The sequence below is a fragment of the Paramormyrops kingsleyae genome, chromosome 1, assembly GCF_048594095.1.
Source record: "Paramormyrops kingsleyae isolate MSU_618 chromosome 1, PKINGS_0.4, whole genome shotgun sequence".
Taxonomy (NCBI): Eukaryota; Metazoa; Chordata; class Actinopteri; order Osteoglossiformes; family Mormyridae; genus Paramormyrops; species Paramormyrops kingsleyae.
Window position 1 is genome coordinate 74456026 of NC_132797.1, and position 19987 is coordinate 74476012.

General features: G+C 44.4%; 4 protein-coding genes, 1 long non-coding RNA gene and 1 other non-coding gene across 27 annotated transcripts; 2 read left to right on the top strand and 4 right to left on the bottom strand.

Annotated features, from left to right (window-relative positions):
* Positions 1-25: 25 nt before the first annotated feature.
* On the bottom strand, positions 26-3141 carry asb11 (ankyrin repeat and SOCS box containing 11). 10 transcript variants are annotated; one of them, XM_072699039.1, is made up of 8 exons: positions 2880-2979; positions 2315-2394; positions 2026-2133; positions 1782-1944; positions 1441-1575; positions 991-1182; positions 653-773; positions 26-425 (listed from the first exon to the last, which is right to left on the bottom strand). In XM_072699039.1, exons 1-8 carry the CDS (start codon positions 2977-2979, stop codon positions 341-343), a joined length of 984 nt encoding a protein of 327 aa, XP_072555140.1. In that variant the 3' UTR covers positions 26-340. The 10 variants fall into 10 exon arrangements, with proteins under 10 accessions (XP_072555140.1, XP_023656676.2, XP_023656671.2 ...); XM_023800908.2 differs by lacking the exon at positions 2880-2979 and adding an exon at positions 3011-3141 and having other exon boundaries at positions 1782-2133; XM_023800903.2 differs by lacking the exon at positions 2880-2979 and adding an exon at positions 3011-3141 and having other exon boundaries at positions 1782-2133; positions 2261-2394.
* Positions 3142-4334: 1193 nt separating this feature from the next.
* Positions 4335-7817, bottom strand: piga (phosphatidylinositol glycan anchor biosynthesis, class A). Of its 2 annotated transcripts, none has more exons than XM_023800901.2 (6): positions 7534-7817; positions 6476-7198; positions 6256-6388; positions 5890-6022; positions 5576-5782; positions 4335-5151 (listed from the first exon to the last, which is right to left on the bottom strand). In XM_023800901.2, the coding sequence occupies exons 2-6, from the start codon at positions 7185-7187 to the stop codon at positions 4882-4884; spliced, it is 1455 nt and encodes a 484-aa protein (XP_023656669.2). In that variant the 5' UTR covers positions 7188-7198; positions 7534-7817; the 3' UTR covers positions 4335-4881. The 2 variants fall into 2 exon arrangements, with proteins under 2 accessions (XP_023656669.2, XP_023656668.2); XM_023800900.2 differs by having other exon boundaries at positions 6476-7251.
* Positions 7818-8050: 233 nt separating this feature from the next.
* Positions 8051-8122, top strand: trnae-cuc (transfer RNA glutamic acid (anticodon CUC)). Its single transcript has one exon. It is a non-coding gene; the product is annotated as a tRNA-Glu (tRNA).
* Positions 8123-8195: 73 nt separating this feature from the next.
* Positions 8196-12633, bottom strand: vegfd (vascular endothelial growth factor D). 2 transcript variants are annotated; one of them, XM_023800913.2, is made up of 7 exons: positions 12507-12633; positions 10280-10484; positions 9939-10129; positions 9614-9741; positions 9205-9320; positions 8788-8941; positions 8196-8508 (listed from the first exon to the last, which is right to left on the bottom strand). In XM_023800913.2, exons 1-7 carry the CDS (start codon positions 12594-12596, stop codon positions 8499-8501), a joined length of 894 nt encoding a protein of 297 aa, XP_023656681.2. In that variant the 5' UTR covers positions 12597-12633; the 3' UTR covers positions 8196-8498. The 2 variants fall into 2 exon arrangements, with proteins under 2 accessions (XP_023656681.2, XP_023656680.2); XM_023800912.2 differs by having other exon boundaries at positions 9181-9320.
* On the top strand, positions 10423-18468 carry LOC111838194 (uncharacterized). Of its 2 annotated transcripts, none has more exons than XR_011982542.1 (4): positions 10423-10561; positions 14440-14556; positions 15064-15171; positions 18319-18468. It is a non-coding gene; the product is annotated as an uncharacterized lncRNA (long non-coding RNA). The 2 variants fall into 2 exon arrangements; XR_002836821.2 differs by having other exon boundaries at positions 10423-10550.
* Positions 13380-19734, bottom strand: pir (pirin). Of its 10 annotated transcripts, none has more exons than XM_023800924.2 (11): positions 19642-19734; positions 19419-19476; positions 18952-19073; positions 18693-18785; positions 18326-18406; positions 17357-17563; positions 15732-15816; positions 14656-14700; positions 14299-14381; positions 14088-14154; positions 13380-13915 (listed from the first exon to the last, which is right to left on the bottom strand). In XM_023800924.2, exons 3-11 carry the CDS (start codon positions 19042-19044, stop codon positions 13800-13802), a joined length of 870 nt encoding a protein of 289 aa, XP_023656692.1. In that variant the 5' UTR covers positions 19045-19073; positions 19419-19476; positions 19642-19734; the 3' UTR covers positions 13380-13799. The 10 variants fall into 10 exon arrangements, with proteins under 10 accessions (XP_023656692.1, XP_023656687.1, XP_023656684.1 ...); XM_023800919.2 differs by having other exon boundaries at positions 18952-19076; XM_023800916.2 differs by having other exon boundaries at positions 18952-19076; positions 19323-19476.
* Positions 19735-19987: the final 253 nt, after the last annotated feature.

Genomic DNA, 19987 nt, shown 5'->3' on the forward strand with positions numbered 1-19987 from the left:
GCTTATTCAGAATGCCCCCCCCCCCTCTACTTTGTACCCAACAGCCCCCCGCCCCCCCCATGTCTCTGATTCTAACTTAACCCCTGATCACCACCATGTTTGTATTAATTAACTAGTAGGTGGTGACCGAAGGGGGGCCGGGGGGTGACTCCAGGGTAATTAATCAGCTCTTACAATACTAAAAGTTTAATTACGATTACATTTTACAGCTAGAACAGACATTAATCCTACTTTAATGTTACTGTACACTGCCAATTGAATACATTTTAAAGTTTATAAACATTCGTTTAGGGTCAATTTAACATTTAATTGACGAAGGAGCAAAAACAGAATAAGTTCATTACATAAGCAAAAAATAAAAAGACGGAGCAGAGGTTCCTGACCCGTGTCCCAGAGGGCTGTGATCCAAACTCCCTGGGTCAGGCCTAAAGATACCTCAGGTCACCAGGATGAAAAGCAGACAGAGGTTAAATCCCCCCCAAAAAAAGCTGTCGAAACATGCAAACGCAGTTATGACAGTCCGTCCAAACATTTATAAAATATGAGATGGAGCTCATTAACTAAGCAAAAACTGTATTTACAGATGAGATGAGATACAGGAAGATACAGGAGAAGCAGAAGTATGGATGACATGTGGGGTTGCCATAGTTACCTGTAAAACAGAAAGCTGTACAGGTGACTGGGAAGGCCGAGGTTGGGGGCCAAGTGCAGCCGCACTGAACCCAAGACGTGGCGGATGTGAAGGCGACATAACTGGGAGAGGGCGGGGGGGTCTACAAGGGAGGAGACAGGAAGTCAGAGGGACCAGCCTAGTGTGTGTATATGTGTGTGTGTGTGTGTGTGTGTGTATATGTGTGTGTGTGTGTGTGTGTGTGTGTGTATATACGTGTATGTGCATGTGTGTGAGCATGTGTGTGTGTCTGTGTGTGTCTGTGTATTTGTGTGTATATGTGTGTGTGTGTGTGTGTGTGTGTATACGCAGGATCTCACGCTCTCTCAGTAGTAGTTCTGCCTCCACCAGGCTAAGGGGCATAGCCAGCTCCACGGGTCTCCTCCCCTCTCCATCCCTGCTCCACACGTCTGCCCCATAGTCTATCAGTAGCTCCACCACATGGACATCTGTCTGCCTTGCTGCAGCATGCAGCGGGGTGTCCTGCCCCCTCCCTCGACAGGCATCGGCTCCTGCGGACATAAACACACATGTGCTCTGTGATCATGCCAAGCGCGATCACAGAGGACAAAGATGTAGAACGAGGTCAACAACTGGGGCACCCATGAAAGGAGCCAATCAAAATCAGCTTTTCAACCAATAGAAACAGCAGGTCAGCAGTCAGGGGAGCTCAAGTTAAGGCTGGCCTTTGTCATGACTGGACTTTGATGATGGACTGGGTAATGCCACCATCTAGTGGTCTCTAAAATGTCTGCGTTTGAAATACAAACCTAACTGCAAGAGTCTCTCAACACAGTGAACCTTCTGAGATACACAGGAAATGTACAGAGGGGTTCCAAGCTTCGGGATCTCAAGATCAAGGTCCACCCCATGGGCTATTAAAATCTCCATGCACTCCCAGTGTCCTGAAATGGGGGATCCCAAACATCAATTTAACAGCACAGAATCAGACAAAATGCTAAAAATAAATGCAGAAACCATATATAAGTTTTAGGAAGAAAATCTGAAATTTAACTCCTAAGTTACTCAGGCTTATAATACTAAAAACTCTTAATAAAAAGATTTCCGGTGATCCCACTGGAGGGGGTGGAGCTGCAGGCGATGGTCACACCTCTCTCTGCAGCCTCGTGGATAGGAGATGCCACCAGAAGGGCGGAGCCGTGGGTGGGGTGGAGGGCGGAGCCATGGTCCAGCAACAGTTGAACGCAGGCGGGGCTGCCACCCCGGCAAGCGCTGAAGAGGGGGGTCACTCCGTCAATTGTGGTTGCATTCACCTGCCGGAGGTGGGAATGAAAAAGCCGTTCAGATTTGAGCATTAGATAGCGGTGGGGAGGTTCAGTTCTTCCTACACTCACAGCAGCCCCCTTCTCCAGTAAGAATCGGGCACATGAAACTCGGCCTCCGAGGCAGGCGTCGTGAAGGGGAGACACCTTCTCCATGGTGACAATGTTCACGCTGAAGCCCTGTCAGAGCACGAAGGACAGAGGAAAACTGCTTCAGTAACTGGAAGCTGTAAGTCAGAGTCACGGAAAGGCTGCGTGAAGCTAACAAAAATCAGTGTTATAAGAGGCTGAATGGGGGATTACAAACAGGCACGCCCTGGCCACCCCTTGTGTCTGCCCATGTGGAAGGACCCCACCACACCTGTGCCACCAGGGTCATAAGAGCCAGCAGCTGGCCATGGAAAGCAGCTTCATGGAGGGGGGACCTGTCTGCCCAGGAACCTGAGAGGTTCAGAAAAATGCCATAAAACCATATAATATTCATATGCATATTAACAATGGACATAGGTATCGAAATCCGCATTCTGGTACTGTGTATGGCCATCTTACAAACTGGGCTGAAAAGATTTCTGAACAATGCAATCAACCTCAAAGAAACACCGGATACGCGGTTTTCTGATAGTGTAAGCTTTTTAGCCGTGATTTTTTATTTCAGACATTGTCTAAAACCTAAGAGAAACAAGAAGGGCCATTGCTCAATCCACCGCACAGACAAGTCCATCTGGAACAAATGTACTGTTATATTTAAAACGACTCGCAGAATGTGGAACCACTACTTCACATGATAAAATATACATGTTTTTCGCTTCAGTGAAGCGACACTAGAATATTAGGTAACAGGTGTTTCAGAGTATTAAAAACCGCAAGTTTACCATATACGTTGGTGTCATGCTTCTATTTCCAGACCTTGTTTTGCTTCGACTCACCGCCCTGGAAGGTATGGCAGATATAATTCCCGTAGAGGTCGTATCTGGAGTGCCAGGACAGGGCTGTCGTGCCGGCGATGTCGTGCCTCCTCAGCGACATGCCGCACGCTTGCTGGCCGGACACTGCTTACCGGCTGCGGGGAGACGTCCAGCAGGCTTCCCTAGCCGCACTTGGAGATGTGCCATCCTTTGGTAAGATGAGCCGGATCAGCGACCCCTGACAGGCGTGCATGGCGATCCTGGTCTTCAGAGTCCCCGGGTGAACCGATTCAGGACGCGGCTGATCTGTTTGCGGGTTGCGCTTTGTTATATTAATGCAACTCGTTTGTTTACGCAGACTAGCGTTACCATAATGAAGTTACGAAAAGTCTTCCACAAATTCCTTTGAAATGACCAACAAAACCACTGTACCGAAGAGAAGCTCTTTCGTGCAATATTAATAAAGTCCATTTATTTAACAAAATACCACGATTTGTACCAGCAGAGGACACACTTTAATTTTTAAAAAATATTTTTGTACAAGTATCAATCATTGTTGCTTTCATATCACAACCACCTGCTCAACAGCTTCACCTAACAGACTTTAATAAACAATATCAGATCATATAACTACGATCCACATACGTTCAGAGTTTAACTTTTTCTACTGTAAACAGTTCAGGTTGAAATGGGAGGGTGGCATCAAACACATAAGAAAAATTAATTTATAAGTGCAAACAGTACAAATGAATCAGGAATTTATATGAAAATAAGTACAAAAGAAAATGGCTGAAACACGATGCAAAGAAATGAAAGATTATGATTACACAATGGCAGCAACGACAGCTTAGTTTTTGACCATTATCTTTTCGGAAAATTGCTTTCGTGAAATCAACACATAGATATTCCATGTTTTTTTTTTTTAGAAACACACGCCATGTTTAACATTTCAGAAATAATCCCTCTATTAAACGAACCCTTTCCTTGTGGTTTAGGCGCCTCATAAGTAATGCAGGTATGTCAGAAGGCTGTACCGCGAATGGTTCAAAACTGGTGAGGGACCCGTGACCGCTAGGGGGCGATGAGGCTTCAGTCACAGTGCATACGAATTGTAACATTGTTCTCTACACAGCTTACAGTCGGAGTGGGATCATTTAACAAAAATCGTAGACATTCTACAGGGCTGTAATGTAAACCGTTTTGTAATGAAATACAATGTAAAACAGAACAGATTCCTCAGTAGAAAAATACATATGGAAAATAAACATCAGTGCATACGATCCTTCATGGACTTCGTGACTAAATTAAATTAAAATCACACAAAATCTCCTCCATTTTTATACCCGCTGCTGTTGCAACCAATGAATCAGTATATTGAACCTCTTTACTGTAAATAAAGCGAAACAGCACCATCACCGCAATTAGAATTGGCAAGAGGGATTTTTAAATGCAAAAACCACGTCACACACAACTGCCTTTTGAGTTAAAAGGTTTGTATATTATTTAAATTTTGCAGTGCAATAGTATTTTAATAGTAGGCAGCCACGTCCAGTACAATGTTCACAGTCATTCTGGCTGATATTAAAGGAAATGGAAGTTATTAAGATGTGAATCCTTGATGTAATTCTCCACACAACCTGTCTCGTAAACTTGGCCACAGCGGTTTGTCCAGCTTCTCCCGTCTACCACAGGCTTTCTTACATTACAAAGGAAAAAATACAAAAGTGAAAAATCCAAACTGCTATTTTTGGACCCAAAAGTATATTAATAATCACAACACTGAGGTTTCATACAGGAGATACCCTGGCATAAGGTTAAGCCCTTTAATTCCTGCAAACTATAAATAACAGCTCATTTATAATGAAGAAGCTGCACAAAATCCCTACAATGCTTTTGCAAAAGGTTTTGATCAAGCCCCATAAAAAAAACCATTTCCCTTAAAAACCGTTTTTAAAAACATGATACGTATTAACAGGCAGCATAGCAGTCATAGCGGTTTAGTGCTCAAAACCAGACAACGGCGCTAACTGGACCCCACACTCTTCTGGTACTTTGGCCTAATGTTCTTGTCCCTGCTTGAGTTCTGTGCCCATAGCCCCTTCGGGCCAGACGCATCCATGGCGACGTCGACGAGCGAGTCCGGAACCAGCCACTGCAGCAGCAGCAAAAACAGGAAGTCCAGAACGGCGACGAAGGCAAAGATGGAGCCTGCGACTGGGCCGCACCGTGCCCTCAAACGGCGGAGGCGCTGGTCCAGGGGCAGGACTCTCTCCGTGGCGATTCGGTCATAGACCTGCCAAAACGAAGCAGAAGTGACTGTCCGTTATCAGGCACGGGGTCAGATACAGCCTACAGCTCTGACAGGATGTGAAGGGGACTCCACATTTCTGTGCCCGTGATCAGAAGGTCACCGGTTCGAACCCGACCTTAGCAAAACAATCACAAGTCAGTGGTCCCTTGAGCAAGGCCCTTAACCCCCAGCAAATGACAAAGGATTTATTATTTAATTGTTGTATCACTGGCTTAAAATTAAATAACAACAGTAGGACAAACAATTAATTCCGAAGCCCATCAGACTCCTGGTATCAGTTTGACAACGATAAATACTTCAGTACCTACATTTTGAGACCATCTGTGAGGTTAGCGAGCAGTGATTTAATAGCGAACCAGGACACGCATGACTACATTCACATGGATACATGGGCGGGGTAACATACCTTCTCGGTACGCTCCGCTACATTCATCCAGGTGTAGAGTGTGCGCACGTGGGCGTGGACCGCGGCGGGGTGAGGCGCCGTGCCTGCCCTCTGCCGGGCAATCACCATCTCCAGGCCCTCGCACAGCGAGCTCACAGTGGGATCACACAGTGTGATGAGGTCATCAGGGAGAACCTCCGGGATTCCCCCTACGCGGGTGCTCACCACCTGCGGTCACACACACGCACAAAAATGATCATATATTATCATGTGGCCATAGGGAGCTCATTCTGCCAGCCATGAGTGGATACATGGGCGAAGCACAGGCCATGTACCTGCAGTCCACAGCTAGCGCCCTCTACGATGGCCATGCAGAAGGCCTCCGTCAGCGATGTGTTAAGGAAGATGTGGCCTTGGACTAAGACGTTCCTCACATCCTTATGCTCCAGAGCTCCAAGGAGACGGACCCTGGACCATGAATATGGATCATGTTAAAACATGAGAAGCTAAACCCTCGGCAGGGGAAAGTAATCCAGGGCAGTGCTTCCTAACCCAGTCCACATTTTTGCTCCCTCCAAGACAGTCCACATTTTTGCTCCCTGCCAGACATTCTATACTTTTGCTCCCTCCTAGCTCCATGGACTGGGTTGGGAAACACTGATGTACGGTATGGTTTGCGCTCTCCCCCATTCCCACCCTACCTGTCATGAAGCTGGTACTTCTCTCTCACCTCCTCCAGTACTAGCCGTTTGGGTCCCTCTCCACCAATTAAAAAATGTAGATCAGGGTATTTTAGGCACAGGTTGGGTATAATTCCACCCAGCAGGTCTACTCCTGTAATAAGATCAGGAGACCATGTTATGATTTATGTATGTAGAGATGTGTTTTGAAAAAGGGGAAGTGTTTAGAATATAGCCTCACCCTTCCTGTAGACAAGCCGGCTAACCACGACAACTGTTATTTTGGTGTCGTCCCTTCTGGACGGGTCTGGGGTGAAGTCTGAGGGGTCCACGGCATTGGGAATGACGGAGACAATCATTGGGTCTAGGGCAGCACGCAGCACGGTGTTCTCCTTGCTGGTGAAGGAGACGCAGATGATGTGGTTGGTGTCACAGAGGGACACGGTCAGCAGCTTGTTGGTCAGCACCGAGCTCACGTCGGCAAAGCCGAACAGCGAGTGGTCTGTGAACACTGTGGTCAGACCCATAGTCTTGGCGTGGAACAGTGAGTCGTGCGCCATCGCTGAGAAGGAGCTGTGTGCGTGGACCACTGTGATCCTTTCTCGGACAAAGACACAGCGGAGGAGAGGTAGGCTGTGGAAGCATGTGGTAGCCGTGGACTGGTTGTACATCACCTGCAGTGGCAGGTAATAGACTTTGAGGCCGTTGGTGAGGTACCGGATTCCCTTTCGGTTCCCATACGCGTGGGTGACAATGACCACCTTGTGCCCCTTCTTGATCAGACACTGCGAAAGCTGGTATATGTGGCTTTCGACGCCGCCCATGTTCGGGTAGAAGAAGTCGGACACCATGCACACATTGTGCTTAACGGAGCCATGCAGACCAGCAGCAGCCCCGTCGGAGGTCCCGCTGGCCAGGGTGCCTTTCAGTCTCGCCCTCTTTCTCTGTCCCATGATCCCGATTTCTGCCGGTGCCGGTCCAAAAGGCGTTGGTTATTACAGTATCGTTTTGACAGCCCTGCAACACCCATTAAATGTCATCAGGTTTTACGAAATACTAGGCGTTCACGTAGACTGCTAAAAGTCCCCGTAGTCTGGCTAACAAAATCGAAGATGGCTATCTATTTAACACAAGTTTCATGAACCTAAGACAATGGTTTAACAATTTAACCATACACCAAAATTCAGCATTAACAGTCTATAGAAAGTACGGAGGGTTTTATTTCACTATACAGCTAAAGATGAGAAATCTGCCATAGGAATGAGCAAACAACGCATCGTCCAGCGAGACAGCCCTTACCAAGTTAACGTCGTTGTATGTTAATTTCCATAGCAAAGCCGGATTTTCTCCTCCTACGCGAATTCTCGTTCAGATTATGACCTAAATGAAACGTCCATGTGTGTGTAAATAACTCATCCGCACTCGTCATATCTCTCATCCTGCATAAATCTGACCCTACAGACTCATTTCACTCCTTAGGGGAAACCGCGCTGGATATCGCTGCTGGTTTTCCGCACTGTGACTCAAACCGCGGCCGCTCTGACTCCGACCCACCGCGGATCGGACACGCGGAAACAGACACGGTCCGGTTCATCTGCAGGATCCTTCCGCCTATCCGTAGTACTTCCGCAGGTCACTCGCTGCAAACTGTCATATGGCGAAAATGCGATTTCGTCGTCCTAGGCGTTGTCAGATTTTTTTTCCACATCGCCGAATAATTTCAGCATAATTCCTTTAAAATGTCCTTTTAAATTTTTTTGAAACATATCTAAAACAGCATCTATATAGAAATGTATCAGGGAGTGTTTTACTGTGATCCCTGGTGGTCTAGTGGTTAGGATTCGGCGCTCTCACCGCCGCGGCCCGGGTTCGATTCCCGGTCAGGGAATAACGATTTTCGTGAAGAGGATTTCAGCTTAGCAATTAATTGTGAGAAAGAGGTGAAATAACTGAGGTCAAGCAACCAACAAAAATACTTTATTTACTCAAAATTAATTGGGGAAGCTTGAAGCATTATAAAAATAACTTTAATAAGAAATATACAGGTTTTTTTCAGTGCATAAATGACATTCATATGAACAATTTATATAACAGCACAATCAACAAATGTGTGTTAAATAATTTAACACGGTCATATTCTTGTAAGTCATCAATCTGTGTAATAAAATATGCATAATACCATTTAAATAGCCCTATGAATAAATAAACAGTCTGTCTTTGTGTTTGACCCTTCTTTCAAGCCTTGTAGAGACTGAGGGGAAAAGTCACTTGCAGCTGAAATAAAAAAGCTTAATGTAAAAACTCTACAGGAATAAAACAGGTGTACCAAAAATACAAACCAAAAACTAAAAGGTGCTACATGAGAGAAACGTCACATTTAATTGAATGACGGGCAGGTATAGAAAATGGATGGGTGAAATATTGTAGAATTGCAACAGCAGCACAAGGACTGCTTTTTTACAGCTGATTTTGGATCGCAAACAAGCTGAAAAATGTGGTGACGCATGCATAAAGGTGACACAGGGATCCGTCTGATACTCGAAGAGATGTTACCTGCACAAGACTGAATTGAACCGTCTGCTTTTCTCCGAACAGGAAGCAGGATTTAAGCGGCAAGCGTGTCTGAGCCTGGTGCTGTTTTTCACCACGCAGTCACACTGATCGATATCAATTTCACAATCAGACATCCGATGACTGGCAGAAAATTCTAGAAGGGAAACAAAAACGGAAGGAATCAACGTCCTCTCATTAAAAACTCCAAAAGCTTCTATCAGAATTGATATCAGACTCGTAACATCTCCTAACATTGCATGAGTGACGTAGAGTAAAATGTAACTTCTGTAAGGACCAGATGTGCAACACCATATAGCCATTAAGAATAACAACATTAAGGGTAATAGGCCTACTAAACAACTGTGGTCATCCAACACCGGTGCAGTTAGCTACCCAGCGCTCTTGAGCGGAGCACACCGTGTTTTCTGGATGGGTATGGAACACATCTGTCTGATGTACAGTCCCATATCTGCCCACTAGGGCAAAGCCTGCTGGGGCCCTCGGAACCGGAGCTGTGCAGAACAGGGTTGCACCTGCAAAGAGCCACAGCTGTATGTCAGATACCCTGAGTGCAATATCAAATGCTCCCACGCTGACACCCTATACTTCGTTAAATCGAAAGACACAGAACATCATTAACCTCTAGGAACAATTATTTATCCTTTAAACAGTTACTTCCTTCTTCTTAAATGTCAACTGTGTTGCATCTTTATCTAATACACTATCCGGTGAAATGGCAAATATGTAGCATATATTTCATTTGACGTGATGCTGGAATGATAATGACAACCTGCATTTTCTCTGACCTCCGGACCGCTGCCCTTACCCGCTTCGTCCCTGGGTGGGAACGTGCCTTCGGATGAGTGCGGGCTCCATGCACTTGCACTCTGTGTGATTGGCGACCTTTATCAGCACTGGCTCTGGTCCATATTTAAACGGTATCACCGTCAAGAGCTGTGGAGGACTGAATGTTACACAGCATCTGACAAAAAAAATCTCCTTCACAGGAATGTCACTAAATCAAAGCCCTTCAGAGGAGAAAAGACACTTTTAGGTCATACAAATACACATCTGAAGTTCTCAAATCTGTCATGTCCATTACTGTCAACAGAAGGCAATTACCCAAGCTTGTTAAACAGAAAAGAACTCACAGTTTTGTTCACATAAGTCATGCTTGTGTTTTTGCATGATACACCCTCCTTGTTGCAACAGCCGCTGCACCTAAAGACGGACACGCATGGCGGTTTGAAGAACATGCTGGTATGGGTGCCCAGCTCCTTGGCTACATCCACACACGTCTCCCTGGGCATGCACTGGGTCTTCTGCCACTCCTCATCAATTGCTGAGACACATAGATAACACGGTTGTGGGTGCAGCACACAAATGAATCAAAGCTGCAGCCATGACTAGTTGAAATGATTTTGCATCTTTTTGCGCTTGTATATTAATTGCCTCCTTGGCGCTGAATCTACATGAACTGGCAGCTCGTCACCTTGCAGGATCTCCAGGTTGTAGGTCGCAGCAGCGGCCGCGTAGCGAGTGGATCGACGCGAGTCCGTGCTCGCGGGCGTCTCGAGGTTCCTCAGCTTGAGGCGGCACTTCCAGAGCTTCCAGTCGGGAAAGTCTGTGAGCATCAGCAACTCCTCCAGGCTTGAGGCCGACCTCACGTCCCTCTCCCACTTTTCCAGGTTCCCTGTCTGACAGGGGGGTTACAAAGCTCACATTCTGAGGCTTGGACTACGGCTGTGGATTCAGAAAAACGAGTAAGCACGATGTACGTCGCCATAGCAACTTGAGGAAGCCCAACACCTATCTGACAGAACATCTTTAATTAATTATTATTTATTGGTTATTAATTAATAATAATCAATTTAATTAACTAGTTTTACGAGTCAATCCATCAGTCAAGCTTTCCGTTTTATCAGTGACGACCACCACGTCATCCATTCTAACGCGTTAGCGCAGTATTTTTTTTTATAGAACAGTTAGGAAACGAGTAAATTGAAAGATGAGTGGTTTTGACCACATATATCGATTAAAGAAAAGTGGAAAAGCTTGTATCTCACTTGATATTTGAAAATTATCTGCGTGTATTACAGCGTTAATTCCTAGGGCTCCACAAGAGGGCGTCACATTCTCACGCCGTATAAAATACATAAAGAACACGACATATCATTATATATATTGCGCACTGGAAAATTTACTGGAAAATTTAACACACATATATATATATATATTTTACAAATCTACCAGTCTAACAGTAATCATTCACTTAATGCAGATTCAGTTGATTTCTTGCATCTGTAACAGAAAGTTGGCTTTAAAACTTGGAATCAGTGCAAGCCCTTTTCCCTACTTATGAAGAGGGTTTGGCTCAGTGCTGGGTACTTTTCAGCCACATATTCTTGTAAACAGCAGGTAGAAAGTTTTGCATCTGCTGTGAACATCTGCGCATTACAATAGACAAAACTTACTCAATTTCGGACCTTCACATTTTACGATTGCTCCTGTTCAGATGGAGGAGCTGGATCCGTGTCTCAGTGCCTTTACCAATCATGGACAGGCGTTCCACCCTGACATTTGTTCTACACAACAAAATAGCATCCAGCTCAATTCGCCAGCTGAAAACAGGGCTTGCCTTGACTTGATTCCAAGCTATTCCTTACATAAGACATGTTAGGATAAAGTCCTGGGACATTCCCACACAATGAGGACCGGATAGAAGTGTGGAAGCTGAATGGGTTTAATGATGAGATTGGCAGCAGTGTTAATGGGGGATAATCACCAAGCAGCTAATGAACTGCAGATGTGCACGGGTGCTCTGACGTCAGACCTTCACAAAAGGCAGTGCGCCCCACACCAGTGCTTTGTCACGTGTTGGATACCCCGCCGCTATTTTCTGCCATGATTTTATTGTGCCCCTCCACTGCATTTGTGATATTAGTTGTGTAAAAAGGAGTATAAAACACCTACAATACTCCATCCCCTGGGGAGTTCTTTTCGTAACGACATCATGGCCTAAAGAGGACGAAGATGCTGATTTCTGGCGTATCCACAAAGATGTGCCTTCAGGTCAAGTACTGAGCGCATGTGAGACGAGCAAAGCGCAGAACATAAGGCAAAGCAGGGTGGCCTGTGATTGGGGGCAGGACAGGATGTCGTGAGATTTTCAGCTGGTCTGCTGTACTCTTCCCGGCCTACACGATGCATGAATCTGCTGATCCGTTCAATGTGCAAGGGTGGTGCAGCCTGCTTCCACTTTAACCGGACGAAGTATGAGGGGGGAAGAATTTGAGGATTAAAAACAAGGGAGTTTATTTTTTTGTCCCCAGTAATGCAACCTGCTTTTTCTACATCCATCTGCATATCCATCTTCCAGCCACTTATATTAGTCAGAGTTAAAGAGTCTGTGCTTTTATTAGTTTTCTCAGTGCTGTCATTTTGAGTATGTTATGTTTTCACGTTAACAAAATTATAGAAAATTAGCAATCTGTGCAGATATTTTTCCTTAAAAAGTACTGTAACCTTTTAAGCTATGTTGGCTGACCAGCAAACACAGGGGTTGGGTTACAGTGTATTGTTACTGTTCCAAATTAGCGCAGTGACATTTAATCTTTATCGTTCCTCTATCTTTGTAACCTGTGAATAAAAAACCCTGTTATGAAGACAGAACCATATTCTTGCTCGCCAGCCACCAAAAAACAGGACAGATGACTTACCCTCTGAGTGCTCCGGAGCCCGCCTATCTGTGCCAAACTCACATACAACACCAGCAGATTCATCACCAAAACCACGGCGTATGTCTTCATCGTTCCTGGAGCGGTCTGGGCTGGGACCAGCTGGAGGGGCAGTTACATAGCCACTGAGAAGGGGAGGAGTGGGTGGGGGGTTGTGTGGGCGGGGGGGGGGGGGGGGGGAGGTGGTGGGGAGAGTAGAGGCCCCAAATGAGTGTGTAGAGTTCCTTGGGTAGCATGTGCATGTAACTTGGGGTACATGCCAGCCTGTGGATGTGCACCCATTTGAAGGGAATGGGTGCCACTGGGAGATGGCATAGAGGCGCTCTGGAGCATGCCCAAAGACCGGAGACGTCTGTAGAGCTTCAGGTCCAAGGGCAGTTTATCAGGGAAAACCAGAGAGCATCCTAATAGATACATCACAGCTGCATCCAGTCAACCTCAGAAGAGTAAAGATCCAAAACACCAGGAGCAGGCATATAGGACGATGGGTCAAGGCACGGTCAGAAAGCGGAGTTTAGTGCCCCTCCTGCATGGCCAAAGGCTTCTTCCATCTTCCCTAAGTCACTGGATCCACCATCTCTGTTTTTCCAGCCTCAGCTCATGGGGAAGCGTAGAGGAACATGTGGTGTAAATGAGATCCAGACTTTGCAAAATAGGCCTGGCCTCCCTCAGCTCTGAACCACCCAAACAGGGAGAAGTGTGTTCAGCCACTGGGAGAAGAGAGTCAGAAACAGGCTGATTTGCTAACGATGGACACCACTATTATTCTCTCAGCAGCAGTTAAGAGCTGATCTTCTGTGTAATACTCAGAGCTACTGCAACTTTAGTGGTTCGCATACTATGAAGGCACACTGATTATTACACACGAGGCATGATTTATTAAATATCAACACATTCATCTGTCACCGAGTCCTACTCCAGGTTCCAAAGGAAGGGTTTAACTGCAGAGCCCATCTAACACCATATATTACACAGTGCTCTCATAGACAAAAATTCAACAGTGAAACAGCTGTATGATGTTGCAATTCTTTTAAAAATAGTGGTTTCATACATTTTCTTTCTAAATTAATTATAGACAAATTATATAAAAAGATATATTACACCATAGCTCATTTATTTTTATGTAAAGATATAAGAAGCCAAATTTATCAACCCATTAAGATCAGGCTCTATAATTAAAGTTACATTAATATAGCACTGAGATTAATGTTCAAGAACACACAGTGAGTCTTTCATTCTTCAACATGGTTACTAGTAAACCTAGTAGTAGCTAATTCAGGTATTCCCTATTTTTGATCGCCAATATTTTGCCCCCTCAAACCCATTGGTCCAAGAACGAAAGTCCTTGATTGCTTGATTGATTTCTTCTTCTGTATTCATAACAAAAGGACCTTAAGGAAACCAAAAAAATACACATTGGTTAGCTCTTGTAACCAGACCAGCTTTAAAGCTTATCAAGAACAACTATAGGTATACAGTTTTAATTCAAATTGTAGACAGCAGTTTCATACAATACAAACAGCACCCACCCATTCTCCCAAGTAAAAATGAAAGCTACTCTACCTTGTTGGACAATGGGTTCATTGATTGGTTCTCCAGCAATCAGCACAAAGTGGCAAAGTTCAGATCCCTAAAATATTAGAAATGGAAAAAAAATGGAAATTTACTTAAAACAGCCCAACAAGGCTATGCGGTGGAGAAAATGAAGTGTAATAAAACGTAATGCAATATAATTAAACTTTGGTCACCATTATGCTGTGTGCTACACTTGTACCTTATTTTCAACGACAACACAGTCACCATCATCCAACACCACTGTGTGATGAGGGTCTATTTTCCTCTGATCAGTTTCAGGACCTTCAAAGGAAACGGGGAAAACTCAAGTTAAACAAACTCACGTTATTCTCTGCCTCAGGGATATTCAGTTGGACCAGGAAGGCCAAAGAGCGGCATCTGCTGCTTAATGAGAGGACGTGTAACATGGAGGGGCCCTCTTTGCTCTCTAACTTCAAAGCCACGCAATCAGCACGTGGTGAGATATTTCCTATTTACCTGATTATTGTTCTCTTTTATGACTCGTACACCTTATGGGGGGTCTGCTAGCGGGATGGTTCACATTATTCTTACTCACCAACATAGAGGCATCCAGAAAGAGTGTAGATGAATGATGTCCACCCTAGGAAAAAAAAAATCTAAATAAATGAACCAATTAACCTGCTGGCAAATTCTCCAAAAATAAGTTTTTGACCAAAAAAGCAACATAGAATGTCGAAATTTGATTCATATTACTTTATTTGACTTTAAAGCTCTCTGATTGTAAGAAGACCAACTGATTGATTTTGAACTTCTATTGGTACAATTGTCAAATTCAGATTCTGGATTTTTTTTCTTTATTACGTCATATCAAGCCCACTTATCAAATCTGTTGACACAATTTAAACATATGATGTCAACTCCTAACCATCTAGGACACGATTTAGCATTTCACGAGTAACTGACACTTTCCAAAACGCAACATTAATTCCATTAATCGTTACAGGCACCATGGCAGCATCGGTAACAGGATCGCAGTGACCGACAGCGTGCTCTTGCACTCGAAAACAAAGAGCCTTTGACAGAACCGTGACTGCAGGGCACCCAGTGAGAGGTCAGAGGTGACGTCCGATTTTGAGAAAATCTGGGGTTATGTTAAGGCACAGATTCTGAGCTTCTGCTGGGAGTCCTAGAAGGCTTGCACACCTTGTTGGTAGATTTGGAAACTGAAGACAGATTTGGAGCACTTTATAATAAGCATAAAAATGTGGATCTCATTTTAATAGAATTCAAATGTGTGCTGCAGATTTAAGTCTGCCTGTTTACAGAAATCACGTACCATGATACATGATACTGAAGTACTTTAAAACATGTGGCCTTTTATTATTCATAATCATTCCTCTGATGACATGTTTACTTCACCTGCTTGTAGGAGGTTTAGTACTTTATTCAGGGAGAGAGCTGAAGGGCCCAGTAGATGTCATCACGCCAGCAATGTTCAGGTTACAGATTGCATTTCCTCGACCACAGCCATACTCAGTAAAGTGATATCATTCGGACCAAAGAGGATGCAAAACAGATACTAATTTTGAGGAGTAATTTCCGTTATAGTTAATATGTAAGATATCATTTAAGACATTTTAAATTTTTTTAGAAAGTTGATTCCGCTCTCACCTAATGCCACTGCTTGAGTGTGCTTTGCGCCAGAATCCAGTTTAAAGTCAAGATAAGTTGTTGGGGTTCTTGTGTAGACTTTGGACTACAAGAAAGGAAAAGGAGTTGGACAGAGTTCTGAAGAAATAAACACAGACATTAGGCATTGCATGATATTATTTATCTGACTGGAAGACATCCATATCCAAATGAACTTCATTGCTTCCAGTGTCCAATTCTTGCTTTTCCCTCTAAGTAATATAGCAAGAAATTACCACAGGTTACCATAGTTTAACGTTCGTGAGTAGAAATGTAAACAGAAAACAAAACAAGACTGAATATTGTAAATTTAGATGCAGAAAAGCCCACTTTATTATTTTCACTGAAGTTAAAGGTTCTGTGCCAGAGTTTTTAATTTGGACCATTTTCCCAGTGACGCACAAAGTCATTAGTCTGCATACTATGGACTTTTACAGCTGCTTTGGGACGGGCAAAGGTGCCATTCAAACACTGCAAATAAGAAAGAGTGTTACTCTTAAGAACTAATCCAATAATGTAAACAGTCCCCTCATTGAAGCATTTATGAGAGCGTGGATGGCTCTGCCCTTTGAGTCTCACTTACAGGCAGTGGCAAAAACCCTCCAGCAGTACTACTGGCTGTACGACCTCTGACCCCCGACTAAATTACAGCCAGTGCATGTGAGCGCACAGCCATGCTAACGGCCTTTCGGTGTTATGGCGACGTCGGGGGATTACAGCAGTCACACCACGAGGGCCCCGACATGGAGATCCCACCGTCACAGGCCCTGGGAAAGGGGAAGCAGGGTGTCTGGCCTGCATTAACCCTGGCAATTGTATTAAACTTCTTCTGCCCCACACAAGCCCAACAGGAAGACGCATTAGCATTTAAACCATTAAAAGCACATTTCCACATAAATCTGTTTCCCATTTCCTGGCCGGGCTCGGAGCAGGCTGGAGCGAGGACACTACTGTGATTTCAATTAACGTGGACGATTTCAGATAATAGATCATAGGCCCCAACTCTGCAGTTACACCGCAGAGGAGCGTTAAGATGGCAGCCGAGTTTTTAACTTCGAAAGCATAAATCACGCTTGGTGCTGCTCACAGATATAAATATATAGAGTACAGACGAAATGTGTCAAATTCTATGCTTAATTTCACTTTGAACGAGTACTGAATAACAAATGACAGGTTTAACAATCCAAAAAGTTCCAAGCCTCTGCTTGTAATAAAAAGCAAAATTATAACTTTTATAAAGAGAAGAAATATTACAGTAGTTAGTTATATTTTGAAGCAACTTTCCATTTTGTCTGAAGGAATTACCTACTTATTTTCTGTAAGTGGCATGTGCTTGTGAAAAGACCACCAATCATTTCACAGTCTCACAGTCTCAGCTAAAACAAATCAAGACCTTCTTTTACAATATGGGCCTACAGGCTGGAGACGCAGATCATTTCTTAGTGTATGTAGTTGATACAGCTTCTACATTTACGTTTCTGTGTAATCAAGCATCTTAAACATACACAAGCCCCATCCTCTCTTCCCATCTCGCACTCAGTTATGATGAGGTGTTTTGTACTTCCCCATCACCATATGCGAAGACGCACTTATATATGAGGCCTCACCTTGACTCCCAGTCCCTCCCCAGAGATGACGGCCACGGTAACTCCTCCCTGGCTGGGCTTAGGCACATCCCTGCTCTTAATCTCCTGGTACTGTGGCTCCACCATCTTGTCAGCTGCTCGGAGGTTCACCCACAGCTGGAGACCACAGACGGGCTCATCGGACACGGGCATCTCCGCATGGACCACCCCGCGGCCCGCCGTCATCCACTGCCCACACAGACAGACCCTCGCATTACGGCCGGGCATCCATCAACCATCGACTGACCGGCAAACACCATGTGTCCACTGCACATCTCATAGTCGTTGACAGTCAAACTCAACTCAACAGCACATTACAGTTGAAGGTCTTCATTTATTACTTTGCGGAAAACGAAAATATGATCTGCTGGCCAGGATTAACATTGAAATGAAAACATGTTGAGGCCGGAACTTCAAGAATTCCTCTTAGCAGAGCCGCTACCTGTCATACTTTACAGGAGTGTCTCATATTGTAAAATAAAACGCTGATTTCTCCTGTTTGACAGATTTTATCATCCCTTATCTCTTCCTTTTCAAAGTGGCTCCCTTAATTCTAAGTGGTAAATGATTAGACAGAATTCCTAGTCTTCCACTACGGAAAATGCAGTCGCCACCGTTATTTTCATAGTTAGGCGTTTAGCTCTGGTGCTGCTAATTTTTAATACCGATAAAGTTTAAATGTCGGCCAAGATACTGGCATCTTAATTTTTAACAAATATCAGATGATTCCAATATGTGAACTGAAATATCATGCATGTTTACAGACACCTTGTCTTGTTAGATGGCATCCCTTAATGAGGTCATCTTGTTCGCGAGCTACCAAAGACGACGATCTTTGTGGTTAGTGTGAGCAATTCTGTTGTGTACCAGGGAAATAAGACTACTGACCGGTTAATTATACACATTTGAGTGAAAATCTCTTTTTGTATCCTGTGTGCACTCAGGCATCACCTGCAGATCCCCAGGGCCGAGTCTTCCACTGTGTCCAGAGCTGTCCTCGTGAGCAGAAACGCCCTGTAAGAGGTAGGTCACCTACACGAGGCCACCGTGGAGACCATTAGAAGCACAGCCACAAAGGGGGAAACTGCTGTTACGGAAGGTCTTCACGTTTCCATGGTGACCGTGTAAAACATTTGCATGTTCATGTTGATAACAGCCAGTTTTTAAACATTTAACCATTATGTTTCATAGAGCGATCCCCACACAAAAATTCCAGAAAACACCATAGTTTAGTTTGTTAAAATATGCCGCAAAAAAACGATGCGAACAGGCAGAAGGGCATGTGCCAGGGTGACGACTTGACTGGACAGACACTTACGGTTTCAAATCCCCTGTGAGGGTGGTCAGGAAACCCAGCCGGCTTGCTAACATTAAACTCGTCTAACATCAAAAACGGATCCAAGTTCCTCAGCTGTAACCAGAGAGAAAGGTGACTAAGCAAAAAGGAACCATCCAGGAAAAAGGTGACATCTGTATATGACACGGCCGTCGCAGTGAATCTGCCACGCGAAGTATGTCCTGCAGACCAGGGTACGTTTCGATAGGGGGCGCCTGTGATCCAGGGCACTAGCGCTCACCTCCTTTCGGCCGATACTCCGGCGGACGCGGGCCCCGTCACCCTCGTCCTGCTCCACACTTAGCACAGTCTTCACGACTCTTCTTGCTCTCATGGCGCGCAAACTTTAGAAATCTGCCTTACCTACTGAACATGCAGTTTAAAACATAGCACTGTATGTCGTACGGAATTATAGCAATTAAACTTGACAACGAAATATGCAATCTAATTTAACGTTTTTGTAAGGTAGTCATAGTTTTAACAAAAAGCAATAGGGTTGCCATTTATTATTACGGATATTACCACGAACAAAACTGTTACTCTCACCTTAGTGGTACCACTAAATATTAAAAAGAATCATTACAGCAGAGAGAATTTGCTTAAATAACTCACTGCCAAATTTGGTCCGGTCGGCTCTCTTCGTTACTAGGATTGTTGCACGTACAAGTGCCAAGATGTGGTCAAACCGGACTGTCAGGTGAATCATACCTGTTTGGCTATATGATCTCTCTGAGTCATGAAGGTTCCTCTGGACTTAGTTACGCTGCTGTAAACAAACAAAACGAAACGCAGTACGTCTGTAAGCTTCGCAAGTTAACTTATATGAAATATTTAACATCACGTGTATGATTTATAGCTACATCGGCGCAATGCATAAACTGCAGAGTCACAGAGCTACATCAGCATCTCTGACATTTTTGCGTGCATGTACCACGATGTGCGGTAGGTTGTTTCCTGATACGAAGATCGCAGCCAGTGCGACATTGCACTCGTCGCGCGCCGAGTGTGCTATCTGCGCATGGGCGGAAATGGTCAGACACTAAATCCCCGAAAGTCCACAATGAGGTGCGTGTTTTCGAAGCAAGTTATTTTTAATGCACTACTTCATATGTGGTGGAGGTTGCAGGTCGGTCTTCTGTCTGGTGAGAGCAGAAGTAACGCATTACTGACACGGGCCTGTTGACAGTGCTAACAAAATCTTTCAGTTATGATGAAATAAACGTGTATAATAACAAGAATCGCAATTATTAACTTGTGTTTAATAAATCGCGCTGGAT